Source organism: Melanostigma gelatinosum (genome assembly GCF_949748355.1).
Source record: "Melanostigma gelatinosum genome assembly, chromosome: 22".
NCBI classification, from domain to species: domain Eukaryota; kingdom Metazoa; phylum Chordata; class Actinopteri; order Perciformes; family Zoarcidae; genus Melanostigma; species Melanostigma gelatinosum.
The window spans coordinates 14,365,310-14,391,618 of NC_136655.1; the positions used below are offsets into that span (position 1 = coordinate 14,365,310).

General features: G+C 44.4%; 1 protein-coding gene across 1 annotated transcript in view; it reads left to right on the forward strand.

The window, feature by feature from the left end:
- camk1da (calcium/calmodulin-dependent protein kinase 1Da) overlaps positions 1-26,309 on the forward strand; it is a gene marked incomplete at its 3' end in the record, with an annotated part of 33,654 nt that extends 7,345 nt beyond the window's left edge. Inside the window, exons 2-11 of the mRNA XM_079294942.1 lie at positions 7,507-7,638; positions 10,525-10,599; positions 18,502-18,640; positions 18,938-19,064; positions 20,603-20,678; positions 23,387-23,499; positions 24,389-24,467; positions 24,586-24,673; positions 25,254-25,521; positions 26,185-26,309. Of these exons, the coding sequence (XP_079151068.1) occupies positions 7,507-7,638; positions 10,525-10,599; positions 18,502-18,640; positions 18,938-19,064; positions 20,603-20,678; positions 23,387-23,499; positions 24,389-24,467; positions 24,586-24,673; positions 25,254-25,521; positions 26,185-26,309 (1,222 nt within the window). The remainder of the gene's footprint in view (positions 1-7,506; positions 7,639-10,524; positions 10,600-18,501; positions 18,641-18,937; positions 19,065-20,602; positions 20,679-23,386; positions 23,500-24,388; positions 24,468-24,585; positions 24,674-25,253; positions 25,522-26,184) is intronic.

Genomic DNA, 26,309 nt, shown 5'->3' on the forward strand with positions numbered 1-26,309 from the left:
CAGAACACAATGCTGAACACACACACACACACACTGAAGTGCCAAAGTTTTAAATTGTCTCAGGCTCTGTAACCAGCAGAGGTTGTCTTCCAGTTGAGGTGTCACTTTCATGCAACAACTGCATCACTGTTTGGTCCCAGCCAGCTGTGCGTGTTGATTTTATAGTTTTCTCCACAACCGTCTGGCGGCCCCCATAAATCATCTCTAGACCCCTTGGCGGGAGGTTAGAATCAATACGCAGAAACCAGGTTACTGTTGGTATTTCGGCATTAACTTTATTTTGTGAACGGAAGGTAAACAAGAAATCCGCTTGCTGATTGACGGCACTCTCATGTCTGTACACTAAAAAACGAAACCAGACAACGGTTAGCTTAGCTTAAAGACTGAAAACGGGGGGAAACAGCTACCCTGGCTATCTATTGAAGGCAGGCGAGATTAGGCTGACTAAATGTGACTCAGTCCTGTAAGCACCTGTTCTCCTGTGTGTGCGACTGCTGCTGGGTGTGACGGAGGTATATTTAGTTATCTGGATAATGTGCATGTGAGAGAGATCATGTAGAGCTGCTGGGAAAGTGAATGTTTCACCTGAGGGGAAAAAAACAAGCGTGAGCATGTGTAAGCCGGAAAAAAATGGTAGCCACATCACAACAGCGTGTTTAAATATTTGCACTCGGCTTGTTTCTACTGATACAACCTCAATAGAGGCCATTTTATCATGAATCTCTAAAGCAAACGTGTAGCTCTCCATCATGGAGGGATATTTGCGTGTTTAACAGCCCGACTGGGAACAAAGAGGCACATCCAACAGCTTGTTGAGGTGACGCTCTAGAGCCCTTCAGTAACCCTCTCGGCCGTGTTCTCGTTGAACAGTCTGATGTCTCATTTATAATTCTTCAAACAGATGCTGCTGCTTCAACTAGGCCGAGCCGATGTCACTCGGCTAATATGGAGTGGCCTCAGCATCACAAATGAAAGGGATCTGCGTCTCTGTCGTACATTTTGTTCCTTTTGATTTGAGGGTATTCAGGGAACATTCTTTGTTAAAGGAACAAGATGACTGTGTCACTCTACCGACAGACGAGTCAGAGGAAGTCCACGTGTCTCTCCCCCCCCCCCCTTGTTCGTTCACAGTTTCTTTGTGAACTTCACAATAGTTGTGCAGCACAAAATAAACATTAATAAGAAAAAGGAAAGTCCTCCGTGTCCATTGCCCTCCTCAAACAAGCTAAGCTAGCGTCAGCAGCGTTTGCAAACCCCTCTGTAAAGCGCCGGAATAATGTAAATGTAGCGAAAGATGTGCGTTTTAAAATGGAAACGTAGTCGTGTGGATGGACTAGCTCCACACATGTGACCCCTCCTCTCAGGCCGGATGTCATGAAAGAGGCTATCCTCGTCAATACTTCCACACACTCTCATTAGCGCTGAGGACCCCCAGCAGGGCCTTCAACATGTCAGGTCATGTCTTTTTATTTCCTGTCTTTAAAAAGAAAGTAAAATGCCTCCCCCACCTCCTCCCTCCCTCCCTCTCTCTGTTTGCCTCCATCACTCAGCATGGTTCTTGTTTTACTGACGAGGAGACTGCGGTGCTGTGCTGGCAGTGTTCATGTTGCTGTCACTGCAGTCAGCCCTGTACCTTCAGCCACATCTGATGCAATTGCGGGCCATCCACCGTGTGTGTGTGCGTGTGTGTGTGTGCGTGTGTGTGGGGGGGGGGGCTAGGGGAATCTCCAAGGTCACAGGACAGGAGATAAACTGCTGAGTCACCCACTGCTCTGTCGTCAAAACAGCTTTTTTCGCTGCGGCACTTCTCCGATTTTTATTGTAGATTCGAGCCGTTCTTCAATGGTACATTTATATAATAACACTCACACGAAATCCCAAATTCATTGATTTGACACCTCATCTATACACCTTCAGCTAGCACAACAACTATGGCTGTTTGACTAATTTAGCGTTGACAGCCATGGAGTGATGTTGCACAACCGCTGCTTCCATGCTCCCACAACTCATTTTCCATTTACAACTGTGCACGTTCCAAATTTTGACTTTCAGATTGACTCACACATACATACATACATACATAAACACTCGCGCACACACACAGTCATACACACACGGTCATACACTCTCACACGCACACACACACACGGCCATACACAGCATGCATCGTGACAATTGACCATGAACCCGATCACACAGTCTCTTGCTTTCACACATGGGATTACCCAGAGTTAAAGCGCATCCTCACACACACACACATGGGCTGAAGCTGTTACCATGGCGATTAATGTAAACAGAAGGGAAGTCTCCTGACAGCCTCAGTAGTGGTCAGAGCTGTTGCCATGGCAAGTCGGTACCCGCCCAGGTCTGTGCGTGTGTAACCATGTGACTGGAACACACTGGGCAGACAGGAAGCAGCATCTCTCTTTCTTCCCCGTGTGGTCACTCCCCTTTTCCACTTAATTAAACACACAGACGCCTCTTATGTCACTCCTGAATTCGGTTTCTCTTGTCTCGGGGGGGGGGGGGGGAGTCCAGGTCATCAGGCTCTGTAGCGTTTAAAAAATAACTTGATCACGACTAGCTGTCGAGGAATAATAAGATGAAACTAGAAGATGAAACAAATCCGTTTAAAGAAAGCATTACCTTTTTTCTGTGGAAGTGAGGAATGTGACACCTCGCAGTTCAGGTCCAGACGACTCTAATACCTCTGTTTTGTGTACAGGTTTGAGGTATCCAGTGTTGTAGTTGAATCTCTATTTTGGGTTTTGCATCGTGTCCTGACATCTCTGCATGTCTTTGATTCGTCTATTATGACATTTCAAAAACATTCCATGGTGGCCTGAAGTAATCTCGCCCAGCATGCATCGGTTCACGTCTTTCTGTTTAATTTTGTGCCACAGAGCTCGTCCCATCTGTGGTGGTATTGCTAGTGGAGAGGAGCCCACTCTTCACCCCCCCCCCCCCCTACGGACAGCGCGTTGGCTTGCAGCAGCTCGAGCTTTTATGCCAACTTCTGCTTCCGTTTTGTAGATTCTTTTAAATATTTTTTTATTTTTTTGTCTTAATTGCGTGGAAGACTGTACAGGCATTTTTCTCACAGCGCTCTCTCTCGCTCTCTCTCTCTCTCTCTCGCTCTCTCGCTCGTCTTCATCTTGTGCTGTCGGAGCCATGTTGAGAATACAGACTATAATTGGCACTTAATTGCTGCCGTGGCAACAGTGCTATTTAAGCCGACGTGCTCTGCAACTGAGGTGTATAGCGTGTGCGCACAGTCACAAAATACAGAGGCAGGAGGCTCTTATGGCTCCGTTTCCCTCGGTTCACCCCACGTGTTTGTGTTTCTACATACAGAGACCGAGCTTCTGCTGAGGACCGTGTGTGTGGCAGCAGTGTTTGCATTCCACCTGTCCTGTTATTCTGCTCCGTTGCTTTCACACAGCAGCGGTAATAAAATCCTTGCCCATCCCGCCTGTCAGAAGCCTACAACGGGTCCTGAGACAGTTTAGGAGGGTTTAGAAATCTGTTGTTGCTGATGTCTTGGCCTCGTTTTGAATTTGTATCTAATTACATAAACATGACCGTTTATGTAGTTCTGAGCTGGTTCTTTGAAGCGAAACACGGAGACTCCTGAAAAAAGTCCCATGAAAACGTGAGCTACAGGAAAGGACCCTAAATTATTTAGGAGGTGGAGGATGATGTATAACTCCCAGTTAATTGTTAAAATTGACAGTCACCATGTGACGAGCAAGCATCGGCTGCCCTGCAATTGGGCAACTGAGCATATGAACCTAAAACGATACAACGAACGCAACAATCTTTTCATCGGCATCGAGACAATGACGCACGACTCAAGCAGATTACTTTGTATTCAAAGCACAGGATAATAATGGTGCATGTGCATTACTGTGTGTGTGTGTGTGTGTGTATGTACGTGGTCTGCTCAGTGATGACGGTAGTGTGTAATTGTCTTTGCCCATGCTCTGTCATTATCAGGCCTTCGTGTGTGTGTGTGTGTGTTTGAGCACATTCAGAGGCAACTGCTTCTGCTTTGATTAAACTGCTAATTATTGATTGGGCGGGAGCAGACTTACAGGGCTGACATTATCCCTCTCTGAGTGTGTGTGTGTGTGAGTGTGAGAGAGAGTGAGTGAGTGAGAACCATATGCATCCAGAAAGCTTACGGGTTCTTTCCCAGCTGCCTTTTTTTTTTTTTTTTTTTGGTCATTTTTCTGGCATTCTTGCCGGTTAAAGCAATGCTTTTTTGAGGCTCTGCGTGATTTAATTTTAATAGCGTGCTGCATTTAGACTTCAGATCGATGGCGTTAAAGCCAAAATGAAACTGAACTTAAAGATGAAATCCCTTCCCAGTGATGGGAGCAGTGAAGAAAACCTCTGGAAGCATCAGGACAGACGCTGAATAACAGGGTTAATAAAGGAGCCGCAGATTAGATTGTGCAAGGGGAGGGTGTTTGTGGTTGAGCGGCGCCGGATCTTGTGAGAGATGCGTTAACAATTTGCACTTAGTACAACTACCGTGCGCCATTAATGCCATCTCGCAGCCTCAATTAATGTCTGTTCCAGTGTACCTGACCACTTTGTGAGCCAACAGAAGGGCGTTAATGGACTCTCTGGCATTGCCTGAGAGAAGATACGCATACAAGGCCAATAAAGCTGATTGGTTGCAGGCGGATTTGTGCTTTCAGTAAAAATGCAGAAGAATCTGATGACTGAACAACTTTTTGTGATGAATGTACTTTCAGCTCGACATTGAGAAACACTGATGGCTACTGTCAGTCTCCATGTTAACTGTGTCACTGTCACCTTGTCGGCCTGTTCTCTCCGTTCCTATCTCTGTCTTACTGTGTGTGTGTGTGTGTGTGTGTGTGTGTGTGTGTGTGTGTGTGTGTGTGTGTGTGTGTGTGTGTGTGTGTGTGTGTGTGTGTGTGTGTGTGTGTGTGTGTGTGTGTGTTTATGTGTCGCACTCTTTCAATCCCTCCCTCTCTCTCTCTACTGACCTTTTTCCTCATTTCAGTGTAGCTCAGCTTCACACTTCATTCACTTCTTCCCACCATTCAGACATGGTATTCAGCTTGAATGAACAGTCTGTGTGTGTGTCTTTTGTGTGTGTGTGTGTGTGTGTCAATGCAAATTCTGTCCAAATCTTTTATTTTTTACTGATATAATAATCATATTCATGATTGCAAACTGGAGATTGGAGTTGGCGGTCGCATCACTGTTGTGATTATGGCTCTGAAAGCAGGATAGGCTCCAATCAGTGCTGCAGTTTCTGAGGCTCTTACACGAGGGCGACGACTGAATGGTAGAAAGCTACGTTATGTCTTAAGAGTCGTGCTACTGATTTTATTTACAAATAAATATTTAATATTTAAATATTTACACACACAGAGGCTCGGAGTGTGTGGCAGAGAGACTGAGTGGTTGCGTATCCCTGTGTGGCTGTTTTTGTCAATGGATGCTCATTCATGTGTGTACGTGATTAATGAAAAGCTCTGCGTGTGTGCGTACATGCATGTGTGTCAGCAAGGCAACGATGCAAACAGCACGGCCCGCTCGTTTCTTCTGGCTTTGACGTCACCAAAACCCACAGCAGCCGTTATCAGCGCCAGCAGGTGTCCGCTGTGTGATGCGGGCGTGCGAGGGCATTTGGAGTGATCTCATTGGTTTGCCGGAAAGTCCACCTTGATCACCCGGCGGGGCCAACAGGCAATATGATCACTTATCACTGTAAAGGAGGAGGAGGAGGAGGACACCAAGAGCAAGCACCTCAGAGAAGATTGGAAACAAACCGGTAACTGCCGGCACGCTGGCGTTCTTGGGACTAGTCTCCCTAGAGGCTGATGGGCGGTTTGTCAAACATGCTCCTTCTCTAAGGGGCTCGCAGCATAAACACACACACTGAAATACACACAAAGGTAACAATGGATGAATGGAAACCTCGGCATGGAGAGGGAGGGCGAAGGTGTGATGTGATGACGTCCGGTGGACGAGTGTATGAAAGGCCGCCTGATGAGACTTTTTTTTCATGCAGTAAGATGGAGAGATGGAAGTAAATTCATGAATTGAGTCTCGACTGATGTAAATAAAGGATTTCACAGATATTCAGATGAAATGTTTAATCGGCAGAATAAGATTAGTAGAGCAATATTAAAACATAGTTGGACATTTTTCTTTCTTTTTATTGCGCCCATTAGTTTAGTGCTGTCTCCGAGTCCTTCCTATGAACCTGACTGCTGTTATTTTGCCACGTTTCCCTTTAAAAAAAAAAAAGAATTCCTAAGAAGCACTATTTGAAAGAAAAGACACGCAGTGTATCACAGAAGGCAACAAATTAGGCTAGCAGCTCCCCGAGGCGGCACTTTGAGCTAAATGTTAAACATTAGCATGCTAACATGCGGATGTTTAGCAGGTGTAATGTTAACTGTGGGCACCGTTTTTTGTTTTGCTTGTTATCATGCTAACGTTTGCTAATTAGCGCCAGACGCAAAGTACATCTGAAGCTGATGGGAATATCACTATGCTATGTTCACACTGCGGCCAAGCATAGCCTGCTACATCGTTGTGTTGCTCAAGCGCTCGTTGACGTAGTTATGTCGTTAAAAAGCACTGAGAACTGGCTAGCGGCAAGAATACGTTTCTCTTTTCGTTTCTTTACACGGAGCGGGAACAGTGGTGGGTAAAGGGAAGGGGACTGGAAATGGTGAAACCAAACACATATGATTGGTTGACGCTTCGCTGTTGAGGCCGGCTCAAATACGTCAAGTGTCTGGCGTCAGTTTGTAGCTTCATGTCACCCGCTCCCACGGAAAAGGACTTGTGGCCTCTTGATTTGACGCTCGTAGTGTGAACATTGCTTTTTAGTGTTTCAGGTTGCACGCTTCAGCTAATTTGTCGATGTTATTGTGCATCTAGCGGGCCCTCGTACGTTCTAAATCTGGATTTGTGTCGGCTGCAGGTTGCCTGAATGTTGCACAGGAAGAGATGACGGAGGGCGTTACAGAGGGAGCGGAGACAAGCGGCGCGATGAGGATAGAGAGATGCGCACACGCACATAAATAATTTTTCTTCCGTAGCAGTCGTTTTAAGTGAATGAGTAAAAACAATTGGTAATGTTACACTTGGCAGATCCAATCCCATTATCATTGCAGTGTAATTTTCTGCATGTTAAGATCAGATACCTGTACCTGCTGTAAATGAGATCTCAAAGGCAAAATAACCAAATTCATTCCAATTTTCTTTAGGCTGGAAAAGTTTTTTTTTTTTTTCACCTTTTGTTTGCTAGGTTTAATCTGGAAACAGCAAATAGCACGAAAAAAAAAGTTGAATCGGTACACTCTACTGACCACACTTCCGGTCTGGTTAGCTCGAGCTCTAATACTTTTTTTATGTACAGTGAAAACCTATTTATTGTGAAAACTAGTGGGACACCGGCATAAAGGGTCAGCTTGTGACTCGCGTGCCCGTCTGTTTACAATGTGTTCACAGGGGAGCGTTTTCCGAGGTGGTCCTGGCCCAGGAGAAGCTGACCGGCCGGATGTTTGCAGTGAAGTGCATCCCCAAGAAGGCTCTGAAGGGGAAGGAGAGCAGCATCGAGAACGAGATCGCCGTGCTGAGGAAGTGAGTGCCGTCAGACAAAGCGCGCGTAAAACCTCCCTAATTCTGGTTACTGGGGAAACTGTGCATCTCCTCTCTCTTCCACGCAACACAACCCCCCCCCCCCCCCCCCACCCTAACCCTTCCGCCCCCAGGTCACGATCCGCAGCCCACCTACCACACATCACGACTGAAACGCCTGTCTGTCTGAGCACAAAACAGCCGCACAATATCAACCAGAAGAATCCTGCGGGGAACTCTATTTCAGTCAATTGAGAGGAAACGTATCGACTTCAATCTGAATTAAAATGAGTAGAAGTTTGTGTTTCTGCACTCTGCATTGAGAGACATCCGATTTTAGAAGAAACAAAAACATTGCTGAAACATTCCTGAGCGTCACACACACACACACACACGGACACACATATTAAAAAGGATTATATTTAGATATTCATGATTCAACTCATCAGGGCAAGTGTACAGTATGATAACAGCCATGGCAGCTACTAACATGCAAGGGAGGCAAAGCGTACCCTCAGAAGAAAAAAGCTTGTCTCCCTTTTACACACAAGCATGTGACCACATGATTACACATCAATATCATACTGGCCGGGCGTCTGTGCGCCGTGGCAATACAGATGTGTTATTCTATTAGATACAATACATGTGTTTGTTCGGCCGCAATGTGTAACATTAGAGAAAATGAAAATTGCCTCCAGTAATAAAGGAGAGATGCAGACTTTCATTGAGACAAATGAGTGTCATTACTGCAAACGCATGAGAGCGTGAGGGAGCACACTGGCAGCTTCCATCAGCCCGTTCACTGCGAGACAGCGGGTTGTGTGACGCTGACGACTTTACACAAATCAGGGCGATGTTCTCCCTCAGCAAATAGAGCCAACGCTTTCAGAGGATCTGCTGAGAGGAGATGATGGAAAGTGATGGAAAAAATCAAGAAGTTTCGAGAAATTAGTTTTTAATTTGGAGGAACATGAACTCGAGCAATAGCACCTGTATCATAGTAGGTCAACGGCATCATCCTCATGGTTGACATTTCTTCTTGATTTCCCATGATGCAACAGTTCCAGGGAGTGTCCCAGCCTGAGTGATACAAATAGTCAATGGTCTCATTACTTCATTACAAATTAAAACGATATTATTGATATAAGAACGTTATTCATGAATAACGCATGATGCATAATGCATGAATATATATATATATCATTTATTTATTTGATTAATCATTTGGTTAATGAAAACAATTAGAAGTATAGCCCCATAGCTAAAGGGGATGTCTTCAAATTCTTTCTTTGCGTCTTTGTTTTTTCTTCCAATTGTCAAAATCTAAATATTAATTTACAGTTGTATAACACAGAAAAGCAGCAAATACTCTTAATTGTGAAGCTAAATTTATTGAATGTCTGTCAACTTTACTTGATGAATGACTTGATTCTCTGCTCACGGAGACGTTACTCCGCTGCATCTCTACATTGCAAATAGTCGTTTGCTGCCATATTAATGCTCTGATACCCGTATATAAAATAGAACAATGAAAGCTCACTTCAGAGCTTTGTTACGTGCTACATTTCAAAAGAATGAAAAGCAAATAACAAGGCCACACACGACATCGTTCCGTGCGCAGCAGGACTCGTGCAGCAGAAATCCATGAATGAGAACAACTGGCTGGAGCATAAAGCCGATAATGTACGAGAGGGTTTTTAACAATGCTTCCTGGCTCTCCTCTGCCATTACACTCTCTTCATTATCTCAGGCAGGGCTTCAATAAGCGCACACATACACACGCACGCACACACACACACACACACATCATCCCTTTTCAACCTGCACGTCAGTGTCTGTGTCTATGAGTCACGTCTCAGCTCCGCGGTTCATCGCCTGCCTGCCGTCGAAAGGTTGCACGCTCCATAATAAGTGTCAGATGCTCACCTGCGCACCTGCTGTGCATTCCTGTGTGTGTGTGTGTGTGTGTGTGTGTTAGAGAGAGAGATAGATAGACTTGGGGAAATTACCTCTGTTCACAATGGAAGAGATCATTAACCCACACAAAAAAATCAATCGTGTCTCTACAAGGTATGAGGTGTTAGGATAACGAATGTACACACACACACACACACACAGAAGGGTGGAAACACCCTCGTTACAGAGCCGTAACCATGGAGAAACCAGGAGAGAACTGACAGAAATGAGCAGAGGTGAGGAGAAGATGGAAATGGTTTCGTGGCAGAATGGCCCTCTGTGATCGGAACATTGTCGGTTCGAGTCCCTAAAGAATTTGAGCTGGGTGGAAATTTTTGTGCGAGAGTTCATCCTTGGCTTCAGAATTTGTGGTTTTGCAAAAACGTTTCAATTCAGATCACACTTCCTTTTCACAATTGACTTACTATTTCTCTAGAACTTTCAACTGAATCCTCTTGCCGATGTGGTGTACATCCTGGCATTTCTCGCTTACACAAAATCCATATACTATGCAGCGGGAACGCAGTAGTTTGTTCGTTTGGGATTTCAAACACAGCCACGGTCTTCTTCAGATGTCAACTAGCCTCCAGAAACAACAGTCTCACCTCAAGGTCCCTTTAGTAGCTCTTCTGGAGCTTTCAATCATATCCCATGATCTTCATCAGCGGGTAACGTTTGTGGAGCAACTGGGCAACAAATGAATATCTAGGAAATCTACATTTCCGTGGCAACTGGGCAAACTCTGTCTGCAGATGAAGATCATGTAGTGTGATCAAAAGCTCTAGAAAAGCTACTGAAGGAATCTGGGTACCGAAGTCTGGATTGTAAGGCCACCCGAGCTAACAGTTTAGTTCCGTTAATGGGTTATTGTGTGACATAAGACGTGTGTACAGCTTTGAAATAAAACACCGATGGTCTGTCTTTGCGTTGCAGGATCAAGCATGAGAACATCGTGGCACTGGAGGACATCTACGAGAGCCCTGACCACCTCTACCTGATCATGCAGCTGTGAGTTTAAGCCTCGTGTCTTTTGTTGTTGTTGTTTGTTTGCTCTCTTACTTGAGCTTTTGGGACTGTTGATCAATCTAGCTGATGAGAGAAAAAAGGGCCCCAAATCATCCATGCGTCCCTGGGAGATCATTCAATCAGGTGGTCTCGTGACAGTAAGTTTTATGCTGAAACTTAAAGGGGCAATTTACTGATTTTACACGTTGTGTTCAGTATATGTGTCATAAGAAGTACTACTTATCCTGTGAAAACTGTTGCACTTATCTGTGCAACTTGTCAACACATGTACACTAAGAGCAGGTTCCTCTGGAAGGACAAGTTCAATGTGACTGCATGCTGATTTAATAATCAGGAGAAAGTTGTGGTTCTCACAGCGTTTCTCTACTAAACCTGCAGAGCAGTATGACTCAGCACGGAAATATGCTATCTACTTGCATTGTGGGAAATGTAGTATTTTTGGACGTTGTTGGAGCTGGAAACATACTAGACACAGATTATAGTGTTGGGATTGTTCAATTTTGAGGTGAGTGATCACTGGTGAAAGACAAAATCCTTTCATCCTTTTTAGATTTATTATTTTTTTGGTCAAAACTTTCTGTTTATTGTATTGTTGGTGATATTTTCTATTTTTAAAATGGGAACATTAGAACTTTCCCGGCGAAAAACCACAAGAGCAATATCTCTGTTGAATACAGAAATCTTAAAATCACAATGTTTTCTTGAGTTATTCATAAAACACTACATATAAATATGCCAGAGATTCATAATTCTCCATCTCTGTCTTCCTCACACGTTTAATCTTATTGTTCCGTCTGCCCACCCATCACCACACACACACACACACACACACACACACACACACACACTCTTCACTTCAATGACAGCTCCACTGAGACGACAAAATCTCACACACGCACAAACAGCCCACCCGTCCTCCCACACACACACACGCACACACAACACAGAATACATCGGCAACATCTCCGCTTTGATGGTCAGCTCTAGGGGGAAGCAGGGGGTGTGTGGTTCACCCATGGGTGCCCTTACTAACCTCCTCTGCAAGGTTACTGCCGCTTACATAAGAGGAGAAGTTGTTCGGGCAGTTTGGCCCTTGTACTGGAACCATTTCACTCAAGTTCAGGTGGAAGTCATGGCTGCGGATTACACAACAAGGGCTATGTTTACAACCCGGCGTTCACGCATTATCTTGTCTGCCTACCGCACTAGGATCCTTCTGCATTAGCGCCGGTCAAAATACAGGAAGCTGAGTGTTTTGTTTTGATAAAAACAACCTTTTCAGGTTTTGATTCAGGGAATAAATTCTTAAGTAAAAGCTAATATTTTACTTTGGAATGAAAAAAATGTACTTCTTCCTCTTTCTTTGAGATTAAACTAGTTTATTGCATTTTCTGTGCTCTAGTTCTGGATTCATGTAGCAGCTGTATGTCATAATCAATAGAATTAGAACTTGGGTGATTGTTTAAACTTGCTGATTTTATCCTGAATAAGAATTTACATTTTCTTTAGATTGGGATGATGGATCAGTAAGCTTTAAATGTACCAAAGGTTTACAGAAAACACTGCATGATATCTTTAAAAAAAGACTCGCTCAAGGCTACAAAGGCTTACAGTGAATCACAAGTTGAATTGTAACGACTGTGGAGGAAAACTGCTGTTGACGGAGATCTACTGTAGCTTTAACAGGTTTAAGCTACCGGTCATACCAGACCAAATAAGGCTGGAGCAGCAAAACACTGTCTTGAATTGAGCAAAGTTCATTCAACGAGGCCAAATTTCATTCGTCCAAAATGACTTCCTGTAATTATAACTTTTCTGGGGCAAATTTTCATCTGTAGCTAGCTAAGCTGACAGTAATGATAATAGATGACTGAAGGAATTATCAGAAAAGAAATTGTCACAATGAGCACTAGGGTTGCAGGTTTACACCCAAAATGATAAACCTAATGAATCGTGTTTATTCATCGTGATCATTTATAGAGTTTAGGAAAAACATTTTTATTTTGATGTTGTGCTGCATTCGTGCTAATGTGCAGATCTCTGCATGATTATACGTTTCTCCTTCTACTTAAAATAAGTGAATTTTCTTGCAGACGTGCAAAACGAGTAATATACAGTATATCACGGTTCTACTCTGGACCGCTGGCGCAACATTCAGGAAAGTTTCTCACAGTGCAGCCAGGCGGCCACCTCCGGTTCTGCCGAGTGAAGCCGATGCTGAAGTGTCTTTAATCCTGCATTCCCTCTACTGACCAGCAGGGGGCGACTCCTCCGGTTGCAAATTTAAGTCTGATTGTTTAGAAGTCTATGGGAAAATGACTCTACTTCTCTCTTGATTTATTACCTCAGTAAACATTGTAAACATGAGGTTATGTCTCAATCTCCAGTTTCAAGTCTTCTTCAATACAGCATGATGTTCATTTAGTAAATGATGCTCCAGTTAGAGTCAGATAGACCATAAAGCAGAGTGTGCTTTAGGGCGGGCGTACTGTGATTGACAGGTCACTGCCGTTACCAGAGCCATATACTCCGCCGCATTCCAAATATGGTAACTTCCGTTGATTGGCTGCAAAAAAACCAACATGGCGATCCCCAAAACTCGAGGCTTCAAAACGCCAGTCCACAAACCAACCGGTGACGTCACGAACGATGACTACGTCCATTTCTCATATACAGTCTGAGTGCAGCGACATGACGGTTCCCCAACAGTGAAGCCAAAACATATTGATCGCATATTGCAATGATTACACTTGTGTCTTTGTGTCCTCATATTGTGTTTTATATATTGTTGTTTTTTTTTATACTATATGGACTCATGAGTCTGAAATAAAAGTTGATTATTGTTAACCTTTTGAAGCAAGCTGTGTGCAAAATATATACCAGTTACAAAGTGTGCAAAAAGGGGCACCAACGTTTGTTTTGTTTGAGGAAACTGTCCTATTTTCACATTGACAAAACCATGATGACCTTATTTTATCGTGCTTTTATTGAATCCATTTTATCCTGTTCTTTGGTGTCATGGTTTGGAAACCTCTCTTTAAAGAACAGGAACTCTCTGTATCAAATTGTGAAATGGTCTAGCAGGCTGATTGGGGAGTCACAGCTTGGCCTGGAGTCCTTGTACACCAGACAGTTGCAACGGATCACCGGCTCCATTTTAAAGGACGACTCCCACCCTCTGCACAGGGAATTTCAGCTTCTTCCTTCTAAACGGAGGTATATGGTCCCACGGTGCAGAACAAAGCGCTAAAAAAACAGCTTTGTTCCAGCAGCCATCACAGCATAGTGCACAGATGCTATAGAAACGTGTGTGTACTTATTTATTTTACTTATTGATTGACTGATTTTTAGCCTTGTGTACTTTCATCATGTTTGTGTTGTTGTCTGTGCTCTTGGCCGGCTGCCACCACGTTGTTTGTCAGCTTTACTTACGCTGGGTAACATGAGAAGGAAGTGATCGTCCCTCCTCAGTCTTAACTTAACTGGTAAATCATTTCTAGACATTATTAAAGGGAGATAAAAACCACTGATGATTTTTCAATTATGTCCAGATTTAAGAAATAGAATCTCAGGACTTTGAGCAGGAGCTTTACATAAATGTCGCTTTCCGTCTCTGAGCTGCAGTTAAGTTGATGTACTTCTCTCTGCTGTGCTGCATATACAGGCTGTCAGACTCAATGAAACATCATCTCAGGGGGTTTTGACCTGCTGCCTCATTTCTACTGCTTTCACCTCGCTTTCAGGGCAAAAGACAGTTTTCATTCCAACAAAGCGTGACAGAGACTGTAACAGGAAGGACCCCGCCTCTGCCCCCCCCCATCCCTGTGTCTTTTCTCTCCTCTCTCACACCATCTGCTCTCTGCTCCCTCCACTTCACTGCTTCCTTTCCTCCCCTCTCGCACCTTATTTCCATCGCCATCACCTCTCGCCTGCTCACTTGCATTTCAAAAAAACAAACGTTTTTCCTGATCTTTTTTTTCTTCTTTCTTTCAAGTTCCATCTATTCATGGATTGTGGCTCGGTTGCCATAGTTGCAGGGTCAAAGTTAACGCCTGATTTATAGCATTTCATGCAGGGAGGCAATCGGTCGGCGCCGCTATGAAAATCGATGCAAACGAGAGCAACGTGGGCTTTATATTGATGCTGTTTGTGTTGCGAGAGGCATATTAGCAAAAAAGCGAAAGCATCTTTGGTGTAGTAAGTATAAAAACGTATGCAGCATCTGACCTTAGAAAGGTTGCAAAAAGATAGACCTGTGGTATCATCTTTTGATTCTTATGATATAGTTTTAAGTGGGTTTTTAATTTATTGCATCGCCTTTTGTTTTCGTGCATTCACGGGAAACCTAAAGCAGCAGGTGGGCAATTTTTGGGGTGAAATTACATCCTGACAAAATGATCAAACCGTCTTGTCATTTTACAAAATTCCGTCGTTCAAATTAAGATTTAAGATAAGAAATTGCAATTTTAGAAAATAGTTAAAATAATAGTTATTAAGGTTTTTGTGTGATAAGTATTCATGGGAACAAACATCAACTGCATCAAAGAAAAGCAAAAGTGCAAGTGCAGCCTTTGAAGCGGTGGGGCAGCTGTGATTAGTTAGTCAGGTCCATACAGCATGTATCACACACACACACACACACACACGTGCAAATAAGGCTTTCTGTCAGCCATGATGCACAACCGTCGCCTCGAGACAGTGATGCGGCCGCCTGCCTTTAAAGAGATGAGCTGACGGAGGAGAGATGGATGCTGGGATGGTGAAAAAGGGAATGCCTGAAACTTCATCTGTAGCTGTAGAGAACAGGGACGACTCTACCCCCAGAATCAGATGACTTAAAATGTAAATGTGCTGAACCCATAATGTACACGATGATTTAAAGCACAGGTGTTTGCACTTATTCCGGGTAATTTGACTCCTCTCCGGCTGAAGAGGGAACGGTGTGGACATTTTGACATGTCAGAAGGAAAATCACAGGTGTAAATAAGACCATTACACACAGTGGGTGTTGTTTACGCTCGTGTGCAGAACTCTGTCCTGAATTGAAACTGTGCCGCTCAGATTTGGAGGCGACCCACTGAAAGCGCAGTCTGCCCACACAGCGGTCAGAAGAGCTTCAATCAGCCTCGATAAGTGGAAACACCTGTGTGGGTGGACAGAGGCTGTGGAGGGCACAGCAAAAATAAAAAAAACAATTGTTTTGTTTTTCCAAGAAGATTTTTCAAAATGCAGAAATTGTCGAGACCTATTCGCTTTATGCCGGCCCGTCCATTTTTTCCGCTTCTGGTCCGAACGCCTCCGGTTTAGCGCTGTTAGCATTGAAAACAATGAGGGATATTTGGGAACAAAAAAACAATCGGATTGTTTTACATTACATTACATTACAGTCATTTAGCAGATTCAAAAACCTCAGCCATCAGTGACTGGGAGGACAACATATGAAAATGGCCTGGACCTTTTGAATTACTTTGTAGCGTCTCTGTGTGTAGATGTAGCGAAGCTTATACATCTGCTGGTCAGAATCGGCATATAAAAGCACATGTCGACAGTTTGTATAAATATTAGTTCATCTAGAGAGCTAATTAAACCAACCTGTCCATCTGTCTGATGGCTAGTAGCTAGTAGCTAGCTGTTGCCAAATCGATGGTTCTTGATTCATTTTATGGTTAAACATACATTGGCGACCTGTGTCTTCCCTTCTGGCAGTGAGAGTAACTACAGAAACACTGTCGACATGTGCTGCATATACAGTCAGCAGCTCCTCTCATTTCCAATAACAGCGGAAATTTCCAATTCTGCGTTATTTTGATAAACTGATCACATATTGACGATCTAAATGGTGACTTTCTTTCCTGAAAAATGATTTACATTATTACGCACTGCATTCTGGGATTGTTATCAGAATTGGAACACACATGCCATGGCCGCTACTTTTTTCGTTCCATTGTGAAATTTGCGATGGCCCGATATCGGACACACATTTTACACAGCGAACAGTGACTGTAGTGCTCTATAATAAATAGGGGGCGATTTTGGCCGGGGGACATAAATATATTGTCAGGATGCTGTGACCTTTGACCTCCTGATATTGATTATTGGATCGAATGAATAATGGTTCATTTGACAATCCCCCAGCCTTATTTTACAGGCTGCGTGTATATGCATGTGACATTGTGTTTCATGTGTGTACTTGTACGTGTTTAACTTTGATGTGTGACCTTGTATGTTTGTCTGTGTTTTTCACGCTTGTCTCTGTGTGTATGCGCTTGCTTTTAGTGTGTGTGTGTGTGTGTGTGTGTGTGTGTGTGTGGGGTCCTGCCCTCGCATCTGCGCTCGTGTCTGATTGCCATGGTCTCCTTATGCAAATGCTTACGCAACCATGCAGCCTGGTGGCTGATCTCCCCTTTTGCTGTGTGTGTGTGCGCGTCTGTGTGTGTGTTTGGCCCCTTGCTGTCATTCCCAGAAACGACTGCCCCTGAAACCGAACATGTCGCTGCCCTCTTTGAAGAGTCGGAGGATTAGCAATTAATTCTAATCTTTTTTTTTTTTTCAGAAACTTCATTCGAGTTTAATTTCCACAGGCTCTAATCTGATCTGTTGCCGTGACGACGCCCCACAGATACGCTGTGTGACCACACGCGCACGCCTTTGTGCATTCTTGTGTGTCTGTGGGGTTGTATGTGCACATTTGTGGCCACTAGTGCGTATTAGTGCATGTGTGCCTTCATTATGCTTTAATGCACAAAGTACAAACATGCAGTATATAAAGAATACTACAAGGTTGGTTGGGTACTACTGCTAGTATTATTATTATTACTACTAGTAATATTACAAATACTGCCACTGTGTTGCTTACTTTAAGTCAACACATCTTGTATGGCAAATAGTCCACATTAACATCCAAACATTTCGATGAGATGACATGGTGAGGTGGAGGAGGAGGTTATCCTCCAGCAGGGGGAGCTATGCGTCCGTACAGCAGAAGATGAGCACGTTCCCATCTACTCCAACTGTATGTGCGCCTGAACAAGTCATTTCATGTGGTCCGGAGTCTTAAAACATCAAACTAAATATTGAAAGAATCAGCCAGAGGGGGTGAACTTTGAAATGTGTTTTTTAATCTTTTTTCTGGGGTCAAATGTGAGTTTCTTCTTTTACCAGCAGTGATGGGTTCCATTCTGTCTGCACGCTGTAAGTGTGTCAGAATATGTTTTTTATCAACTTGGCGGGAGCTTTGACTTCTTGCAAGAACAGGTTTTGCATTGAAAATTGAGCTAAAAGTACAAATTTCTGTTTTTCTTTCTATTCAAATTTCAGAAAAACTGTCATTTGAAGTACACAACCACCTAACATCTGAGTTTGAAGGTTTACTTTCTCATGCAATCAGAGCAGTTCCATCTCCGCATTTGCATGTCTCACAGTCCCTGTAACACCCAACGTCATAGTTCTACTGTGAGAGGGCACAAACACAGAGCTGAACTACCAAAACCAGAACGGTGTTTTTGAGAATCGATAACATCGCGATTGTCGATATTTTCTTACACCCCTGCTTTCCAGGAATATGGGAGACACTTTGCAAAAATAACATGAACATGTTACACGGTATGCTAAACGCTGCAGGGTATGTGTGTGTGTGTGTGTGTGTGTGTGTGTGTGTGTGTGTGTGTGTGTGTGTGTGTGTGTGTGTGTGTGTGTGTGTGTGAGGAAGCACATTACTCACAGCTTCCACACGCTCTTGGCTCATAAATGACCAGAAATCTTGACCCAGCAACACCCCCACCCCGCGGCCTTTTACCGGTCACTGCCATGTGTGTGTGCGTGCATGCTAATGTTTTTTTTTAACAAACATACACTGACACACATAATCTCCTTGCCATTCCGCAGCGTGTCCGGCGGCGAGCTGTTCGACCGAATCGTGGAAAAGGGTTTCTACACGGAGAAGGATGCCAGCACGCTGATCCGACAAGTCCTGGACGCTGTGACCTACCTGCACAAGATGGCCATCGTACACCGAGACCTGAAGGTAACACTCCCTCTCGCTCTCTCACACACACACACACACCCCTCCTGTATTTTACACCACACCAGTGGTTTGTTCTTATTTGACAGGCAATGATTCACTGCAGCAATGAGTGCAGTAGCTCGACACATGCAGTGCATTGTGGGTCAGCGTTAGAAGAGAGGGGATTGGTCAGAGTGGCCTCCATAAAAGAGGGTTGCGTCTCTGACCAAATAACCATGGATATAAATGGAAAATTAAAGCCACAGAAATGACATAAAACCACTTGATTCTCTCTTTCTCTCCGTCTCCCTCCTCCAGCCAGAGAACTTGCTGTACTTTAATACCCAAGACGAGTCCAAGATCATGATCAGCGACTTTGGACTCTCCAAGATGGAGGGCAGTGGCGATGTCATGTCCACCGCGTGCGGCACGCCGGGATATGTGGGTACGTTAGCCAGTCTTCCCTGGCCTCTCCTTCTCCTTCTTTTTCTTTCCCCCTAAAAAAACGTTCGTATCCAGGAAGCGTAGAGATAATGAACTGTTTAATAAAGGCTTGCTGTCCTCAGGGCTTTCCACTCTCTACACAGCACACGTGTGATAACGAGGGCAGATTTGCCACTTGAAACTAAACTCAATTTTGAAACAGTGGGTCCTTGATTTCAGGCGGAGGTAGACAAAAGCCGGTTTTACAGGCTTGGATTGAGGGTCCATAGCAGCCGCGTCGTGGTTTGGCGATGGGGGTCATAGCTGGCCCACGTTTGTATTTCTCATTATGCCACCACGTGTTAGTGTGAATACCAACCGAGCTGTCTCCTTTGATTTCTGCAGGTGTCGATCCAACAACACGCATGAAAAATTCAAGGAGCGCATGTTGTTAGCATCTGACACCTTTTATGCTTCCTGCACTGTGTGTGTGTGTGTGTGTGTGTGTGTGTGTGTGTGTGTGTGTGTGTGTGTGTGTGTGTGTGTGTGTGTGTGTGTGTGTGTGTGTGTGTTTTGTAAGAGACAGATGTTCTGTGTTGACAGCACACACACACTCCCATGTCGGAACAAAAACACACTGGTTGTTCTGGCAAACAGCACAAACAAATCTGTGATAGAAGGACAGACAGACAGACAGGTACATAAATAACAGTCTTAATTATATTGTTGCACTGTTAGGAATGTATTTTGCAGCGCCTCCATCAGGCCAACTTTAGTAAACACAGCTGTAGTTCATGTTGTGTGACAGATCAATATCTTTTTGTAGTTTCAGTTTGGCTGCTTTTCTCTCTCTCTACACACACACACACACCTTCACAATGACTCAGTGTAGATCTATGAACAAATCTCTGATTCAGCACGTGTGCAGAGTTTCTGTTTTGGTATTTCTTCATATCTTGCCATGTGTGTAAGTGTGCCAAATCTATTTCAATCCAGCCTTGTGTGTGTGTGTGTGTGTGTGTGTGTGTGCGTGAGGCAATGTTATGGTGAGCTGACTGACTGGACTAGAGGCTTGGTAATGAGCCGCAGGGAAAGGTCAGGCCAGGTCAGTCTGCCTTCTAAACACAAAGAGCAGCGAAAACTACAGCAATCATAAAACAGCAGTGAGCTTCATGTTGACATGCAGGATAAATCATGAGGTCGTTTCTCTGTTTGGGTCTTTTTATTTCGGGGTCTACTTTCGTGTCAGTTACAACTTTTTTTTGCAGGCCGTGAAAACGTGTACCTCCCGCAGGAAAGTTCCCACCAAACCCGACACGTGATTTCAATTTGGACAGACGTGGAGAGTCTGCATGTTTTCTCTTTATTCAGGCTCATAAAACAGCCACATTTTCACATAATGATCACACGGGAGTTTTTAACTGGACCTCAAGCTGACTAGAAAGGAGAACGCTGCTGAAAACACGGTCCAGATTTAAGCTTTAACACCAGGCTATTACACAATTACATTAGGAACAAAAACAAGGAACCAATATTTATTTATTTTGCTTTCACCTTCAGCTCCAGAGGTCCTGGCCCAGAAGCCGTACAGTAAGGCGGTGGACTGCTGGTCCATTGGAGTGATCGCCTACATCCTGTAAGTACCAACTGGTCTCCTTCGGGTCACGCTGCACAGCGAGTGGTTTCACCCAAAGCAGCCCGACGGATCACCGCACTCCCCAGTTCGTGTCAGATTCACAGTTCGCACGGGTTTCTCGCCGGGAGACCCGTCAACACCTTATGTCAGATTAGCGAGTTGGCTGAACACATCGCAGAGTTCTGACACTTTCTTTTGCTGCGAGACTCCACTCATTTGAATGACTGGGATCAAATCAAAATGTCTGCTGTAAAAAAAACCTGAGCATATAATTACCGGTAGTCAGAACAAGTGGAAACACTTGTGTGACTACAGTTGAGTTGTGAAAGCAAAGAAGGTGATCTGTTCTGACTCTTGTCTTTGGTATTTGGAGAAAGAAATGCACGGTCTGACTTTACAACTACCCTGCTAATATTTCTTTTACCAGTTATTGAAAGATTTTTGCAGCTATAGGCAATTACGATTGCAAACAGTTCTGCTTCGACGTCTTATCTTTTTCTCCACGTAGGAATCTGTAACAGCACAACATCTATTAGAAATCAGAGTCAGACTCGCATATGACACAGAATGACTCACCTCTGACTAAGCTTGTACACACACACACACACACACACACACTCACACAAAACCACCGGCTGAGTTGTGTTGTATTACACCTCCATATTGTTTTCATTAAGCTAGCTGGCATCGGTTTGTCGTGCACTAACTTAACCGTTAGCAATGCTAGTACTCGCTAATGTGTGCACGGAGCCTATTGACCTCAAAGGCCATGTAACTCCACTGTTCTGGAGCTGAACTTGTGTGTGTGTGTGTGTGTGTATTTGTTGATTTTACCCTGCGTGCGTGCGTGTTGGTGATGTTGCGTGTGCCGTCATCTGGGCCAGATGGAGCTCTGCTGAACGGCCTTGTATGGACATGGAGCTGCAGTCTAGACGTATCATTCCCTGCTTTTTGTTTTCGGTCTGCCGCAACACCCCGACCTCATACCACCACACACACATTTTCGTGTGTGTGTGTGTATCGAGCGTGAGGTCAGATCAGTGGTCAGGGGTCAGAGGTCGGCAGCAGGTAAACGGGATGCAGGGCGTGCGAGGTGGCAGAGAGGACGGCACGCACAAACTGACTGTCTAACGGCTCTCTGGTGTGACTGTGATGTGTAAAGTGAATCTCTCTCTCTCTCTCTCTCTCTCTCGCTCTCTCGCTCTCTCTCTCTCTCTCTCTCTCTCTCTCCCTCTCTCTACTATACTATACTATACTATATAATATAGACTTGTCTGTGTGTGTGTCTTTATAGGTTTATAAACCTCATGGGTGCCCCCAAGAAATATCATTTTGCCCCTGATATCACTAGGAGAGGGGCAAAAAATGCCCCCGAAAACAATGGAGCGCTTCTTAATCAGACCTGAGACTGCGAGACTGCGGTCAACTCAGCAGACACTTACACTTACTGGCACTCTGAGATTTAAAAAAAAATGAAAAGTGCGTTAATTGTTAACATTTAATAATAACAATAAATAAATATACTGTCATATTATTTCGTATTATTTTGAACAACGGTTAAATGTTATTTCACAAGTTTAAAAAAAAACATGTGAATTTCCTACGTGTGTGTGTGTGTGCGCGACGGCGAGAGAGTTAGAGCGGCTCCCTGCTGACAATTAGCGTTGGGATTCAGACCTTGTGAGCTTTTAGCCGCTGCTCAGGTGGAAAGATCACATGAGGTAATCAGCCATGATAATCACCTGGGATCCCGAGTGTGTTCAGCAGGACGGATGGTGAGTGGAGGCTGAGTCTCCAACCAAACGTGAAAGCAGAAAAACAAAAGGCCACCATCTCTTCACACCAGGCCCAAACTTCTTCCTGCTGTGTGTTTGAACTTGTGTGTGTGTGTAATAGGGTCGAGGGTTAGCTGAGTGACAGGTGAGTCTGTAACCAAATGAGAAACTTTCCTCTTTCTTCCTTTCCTCCCGGTGTGCTTTTCTTTTATTCTTTGAGTGTGTGAGTGTGTGTGTGTGTGATTGTGTATCGATGGAGAACGGCATTTTAATGAGTTTTTATCAAAATCTCTTGGTGCATCCAGAACTTCAGTAATGAGGTACTGATGGTGTTTTTGGGGTTGAGCAGCAGCTCTGCTGTCGGTTCAGACGGCTCATTACGGAGAATCAGACGGGAGCCTCGGTCAACACTGGGAACACTGGGAAGTAATCTCATGTTGACCCGATTAAGGTGATACCGGCAACTACTGCCAGCACTACAACGAGAAAGGGGCTGTCGCATTAACCACTGCTGTGAGCAGCGGGACTCTGTCCCCTGCCACAAAAACAGGCAAGATGCCATGAATGAACTCACACAATGAACCTGATATTGATATACATCACATTATGGAAGATGGGTGCTAAATTACATATCAAACAATCCAAATGAGGTTTAGTGTTCCCAGAGCCAGGGATAAACATCTTCAAATAACTTGTTTTGTCCAACAGATTAATATCTAACAATATTCCGACTCATCATTCATCGGCTCTAAATGAATGATTTAATAAATCTGTGAATGAACAATGATTTGTTGACTGAGTAAATGGATAAACAAGTTGACTTGTTTTGTACCGTATGAAATGACAAAGTGAGTTAATAAATCACTCGGGAGACTGAAGTGAATGAATGACTGGATGAATGAGTCAGTGACGGAGTAAACGTCTTGTCTGCAGGCTGTGTGGTTACCCTCCGTTCTACGACGAGAACGACTCCAAGCTGTTCGAACAGATCCTGAAAGCCGACTACGAGTTTGACGCGCCGTACTGGGACGACATATCGGACTCAGGTGAGCCCTCCTCCTCCTCCTCCTCCTCCTTCTGCTCCCATGACCACTTTTCCCTTTGTCCTCCTCTGTCCGCCACACATGGCTCACATTTACCACACACCACCTCTCCATCACAGCCTCTGACATCATCTGTCTGGAATGAATGTGTTTGGGAATGTGTGTGTTGGGTCATCAGTCACCACCACAGCTATGTGCAAAGCCTTGTGTGTGTTTGTGTCGATAAAATAAATAATAATAAAATAGTATTCATGTGCTGTCAGCTATTGATAACTGACATTTCATACACACATTCATGGTGACCAGAGGATGAATCCATAATGACATTTTGAGATCCCCTGACTTTCCCTCCAGGGCCACAACGTTGACGTTTGTAGCTTTGATTGAACTGTCTGGATGGATTGCCGGTACATTTTGAACACACATTCATCTCCCCCTCAGGATGAATTGTAATCAATTCGGTGATCCTTTTACTTGTCATCTGGCGTCATCATCAGGTCGAAATTTTGATTGTCCAATAGTCTGGTTTACAATTAAAAAAACTTGCAAAACTAAGGACATTCCCTTCAGCCACAGCTGTACTTAGTGCTCTAATTACCAAATGCTAGCCTGCTAACCAGCTACACGAGGTAAACATTCTACCCGCTGGACATCAGCACTGTTTGCGATCACGTCAGCATGATGACGTTAGCATTTAGCACGAAGCACTGCTGTGCATATGTACAGCCTCACAGAGCGGTTAGCATGGCTGATTGGCAAAGATCACCAGCGTCATTTGTGTCACGCATATCTTCTTTTTTAAAGCAGATTGCACAAGGAAATGTGTTTGAAGTCAGTACGGTGCTCGTGTGTCTGTAGTGTTGGCGTTTTATGGCCCTTGTGTTTCATTCAGCCAAGGATTTCATCGGCAGTCTGATGGAAAAAGATCCAGCCAAGCGTTTCACCTGTGATCAGGCGCTCAGACACCCCTGGTGAGAAATGCACACACTCAAGGGCTGTCACACACAGGCTAACAAAAAGGCATCAAATCAATATCGATATTGATGTACCGTCGGAAGTGTTAACAGAGAATTTGTGTGTGTGTGTCAGGATCGCCGGTGATACAGCACTCTGCAAGAACATCCACGAGTCAGTCAGCCGACAGATCAAAAAGAACTTCGCCAAGAGCAAATGGAGGGTACGTTTTGCTTACTACGGTTTGTTCTCTGTGGATTTGGCTCTCTTGCAGCACGTTACTTCAGTACGACTCCTCAAACGATTGTCTGTGTTTGTTAGAAGATGAATCCCCTGTGTAGTCAAAAAAAACTTGGCCTGCCACATGTTCAGGAGGTAACTTTCATCGTCCCCCTTTTCTTTTCCTGCTGCAGAGTAACCTGCAGACCTGAGATCAATTCCTCTTTCTTTAACAGCTGCTCCTCACACAGGATGTCATTTCCAGCTCTGTGTGTTAAAAGCACATCCAGCTTGTGTACGATTTGAAGCTCAGATGTTTTTAATGGAAGATAACCTTCAACAGAAGACCATATCATGGCTTTTTTTTTTTTTTTTTTGCACTAGTGCCAGTTCATGAAAAGCAGATTCTGGTCTGCAAAGCCTTTTATGAAGAAGAAAAATCCCTTTTTCGATCTTTACAATGACATAATATTAAATAAAAAAACCTGAATATAATCCCCTCCTACTCATGAGACATCGGATGTACAGCAAACTCACTTGAGGCGAAGTGAGAGCTCATCTTCTCATTTCCTACCTCTCTCCAGCAAGCGTTCAATGCCACCGCCGTGGTTCGCCACATGAGGCGGCTGCAGCTTGGCAGCAGCATGGGGAGCAGCATGGACGCCTCCAACCCGCCGACCAGGCCCAGCGAGACGCAGAGCCCGGCCCAGAGCCAGAGCCAGAGCCAGGCGGGCCAGATCCGGCCAGCTGAGAGCCAAATCACCGGCCAGACGGCGCTGAGCCAGAGCGCCAGCGCGGACGCCAGCAAAACCTCCTCGACAGACAACAACTTAGCAGCTCCCCGCAAGGAATGTGAGTATGAGTCAGTAGTATCAGTAGCACCAGAGAGTCAGGAGAACATATGGATTACACAAAAGTTACAGAATTGATAATAATCCTTGGAAATTTTACTCTGTATGTACATGAAGAACTTGGAGGGTGGCGTCCTTTCTTGTCGGTGTTTCCAAAAGCAGAAAAGAGAAAACATCTATTGGATTAAACAATGTGTTTGTCTGCTCCAACGCAAGCTGCAAACGTTAGCAAGTCCGGCGAACTAGCTTACCTACATACTAACACAGCGTTGCATTACATACATTACATACATTAGTTCATACATGATGTACAAAAAACAAGCCGGTCCTGAGTGCTACTATATCAGAGTGTAAGCTAACATTAGCAGCTCTGTCTCCGTTCCAACAACAGCCAAACTCACTATCAGACATAGTGTTGCGTTCACATTGGTTAGTCCTCACCCTAAAAGCATTTTGAAGTAAATACAAACAATAAAGCACAAATGTAACCTCTCGCATGTCTCAAGCTGCCGCTGTTGTCATTGTATTTTGCAAGTGTGTCGTGTGAGAATGGAAGACATAGTAGCAGAAGCGAAAGCGGGTGAGGCTTAGCGAAGGGTCGGTTACAGCATTATGAAAAAAAAATATATTACCCCTGATCCATCTGCCGCCTCTTCCCTCTCAGGTGTAACTGCATCGGTCACACCCTGCAGTCTGGCGTCCGCGGCCTCTTCTCCCGCCGGGGGGGCAGAGCTGAACCGGTCGCATCCGTCGGCGGTTGCCGCCCCGGTGCTCACGGAGACCAAGTGA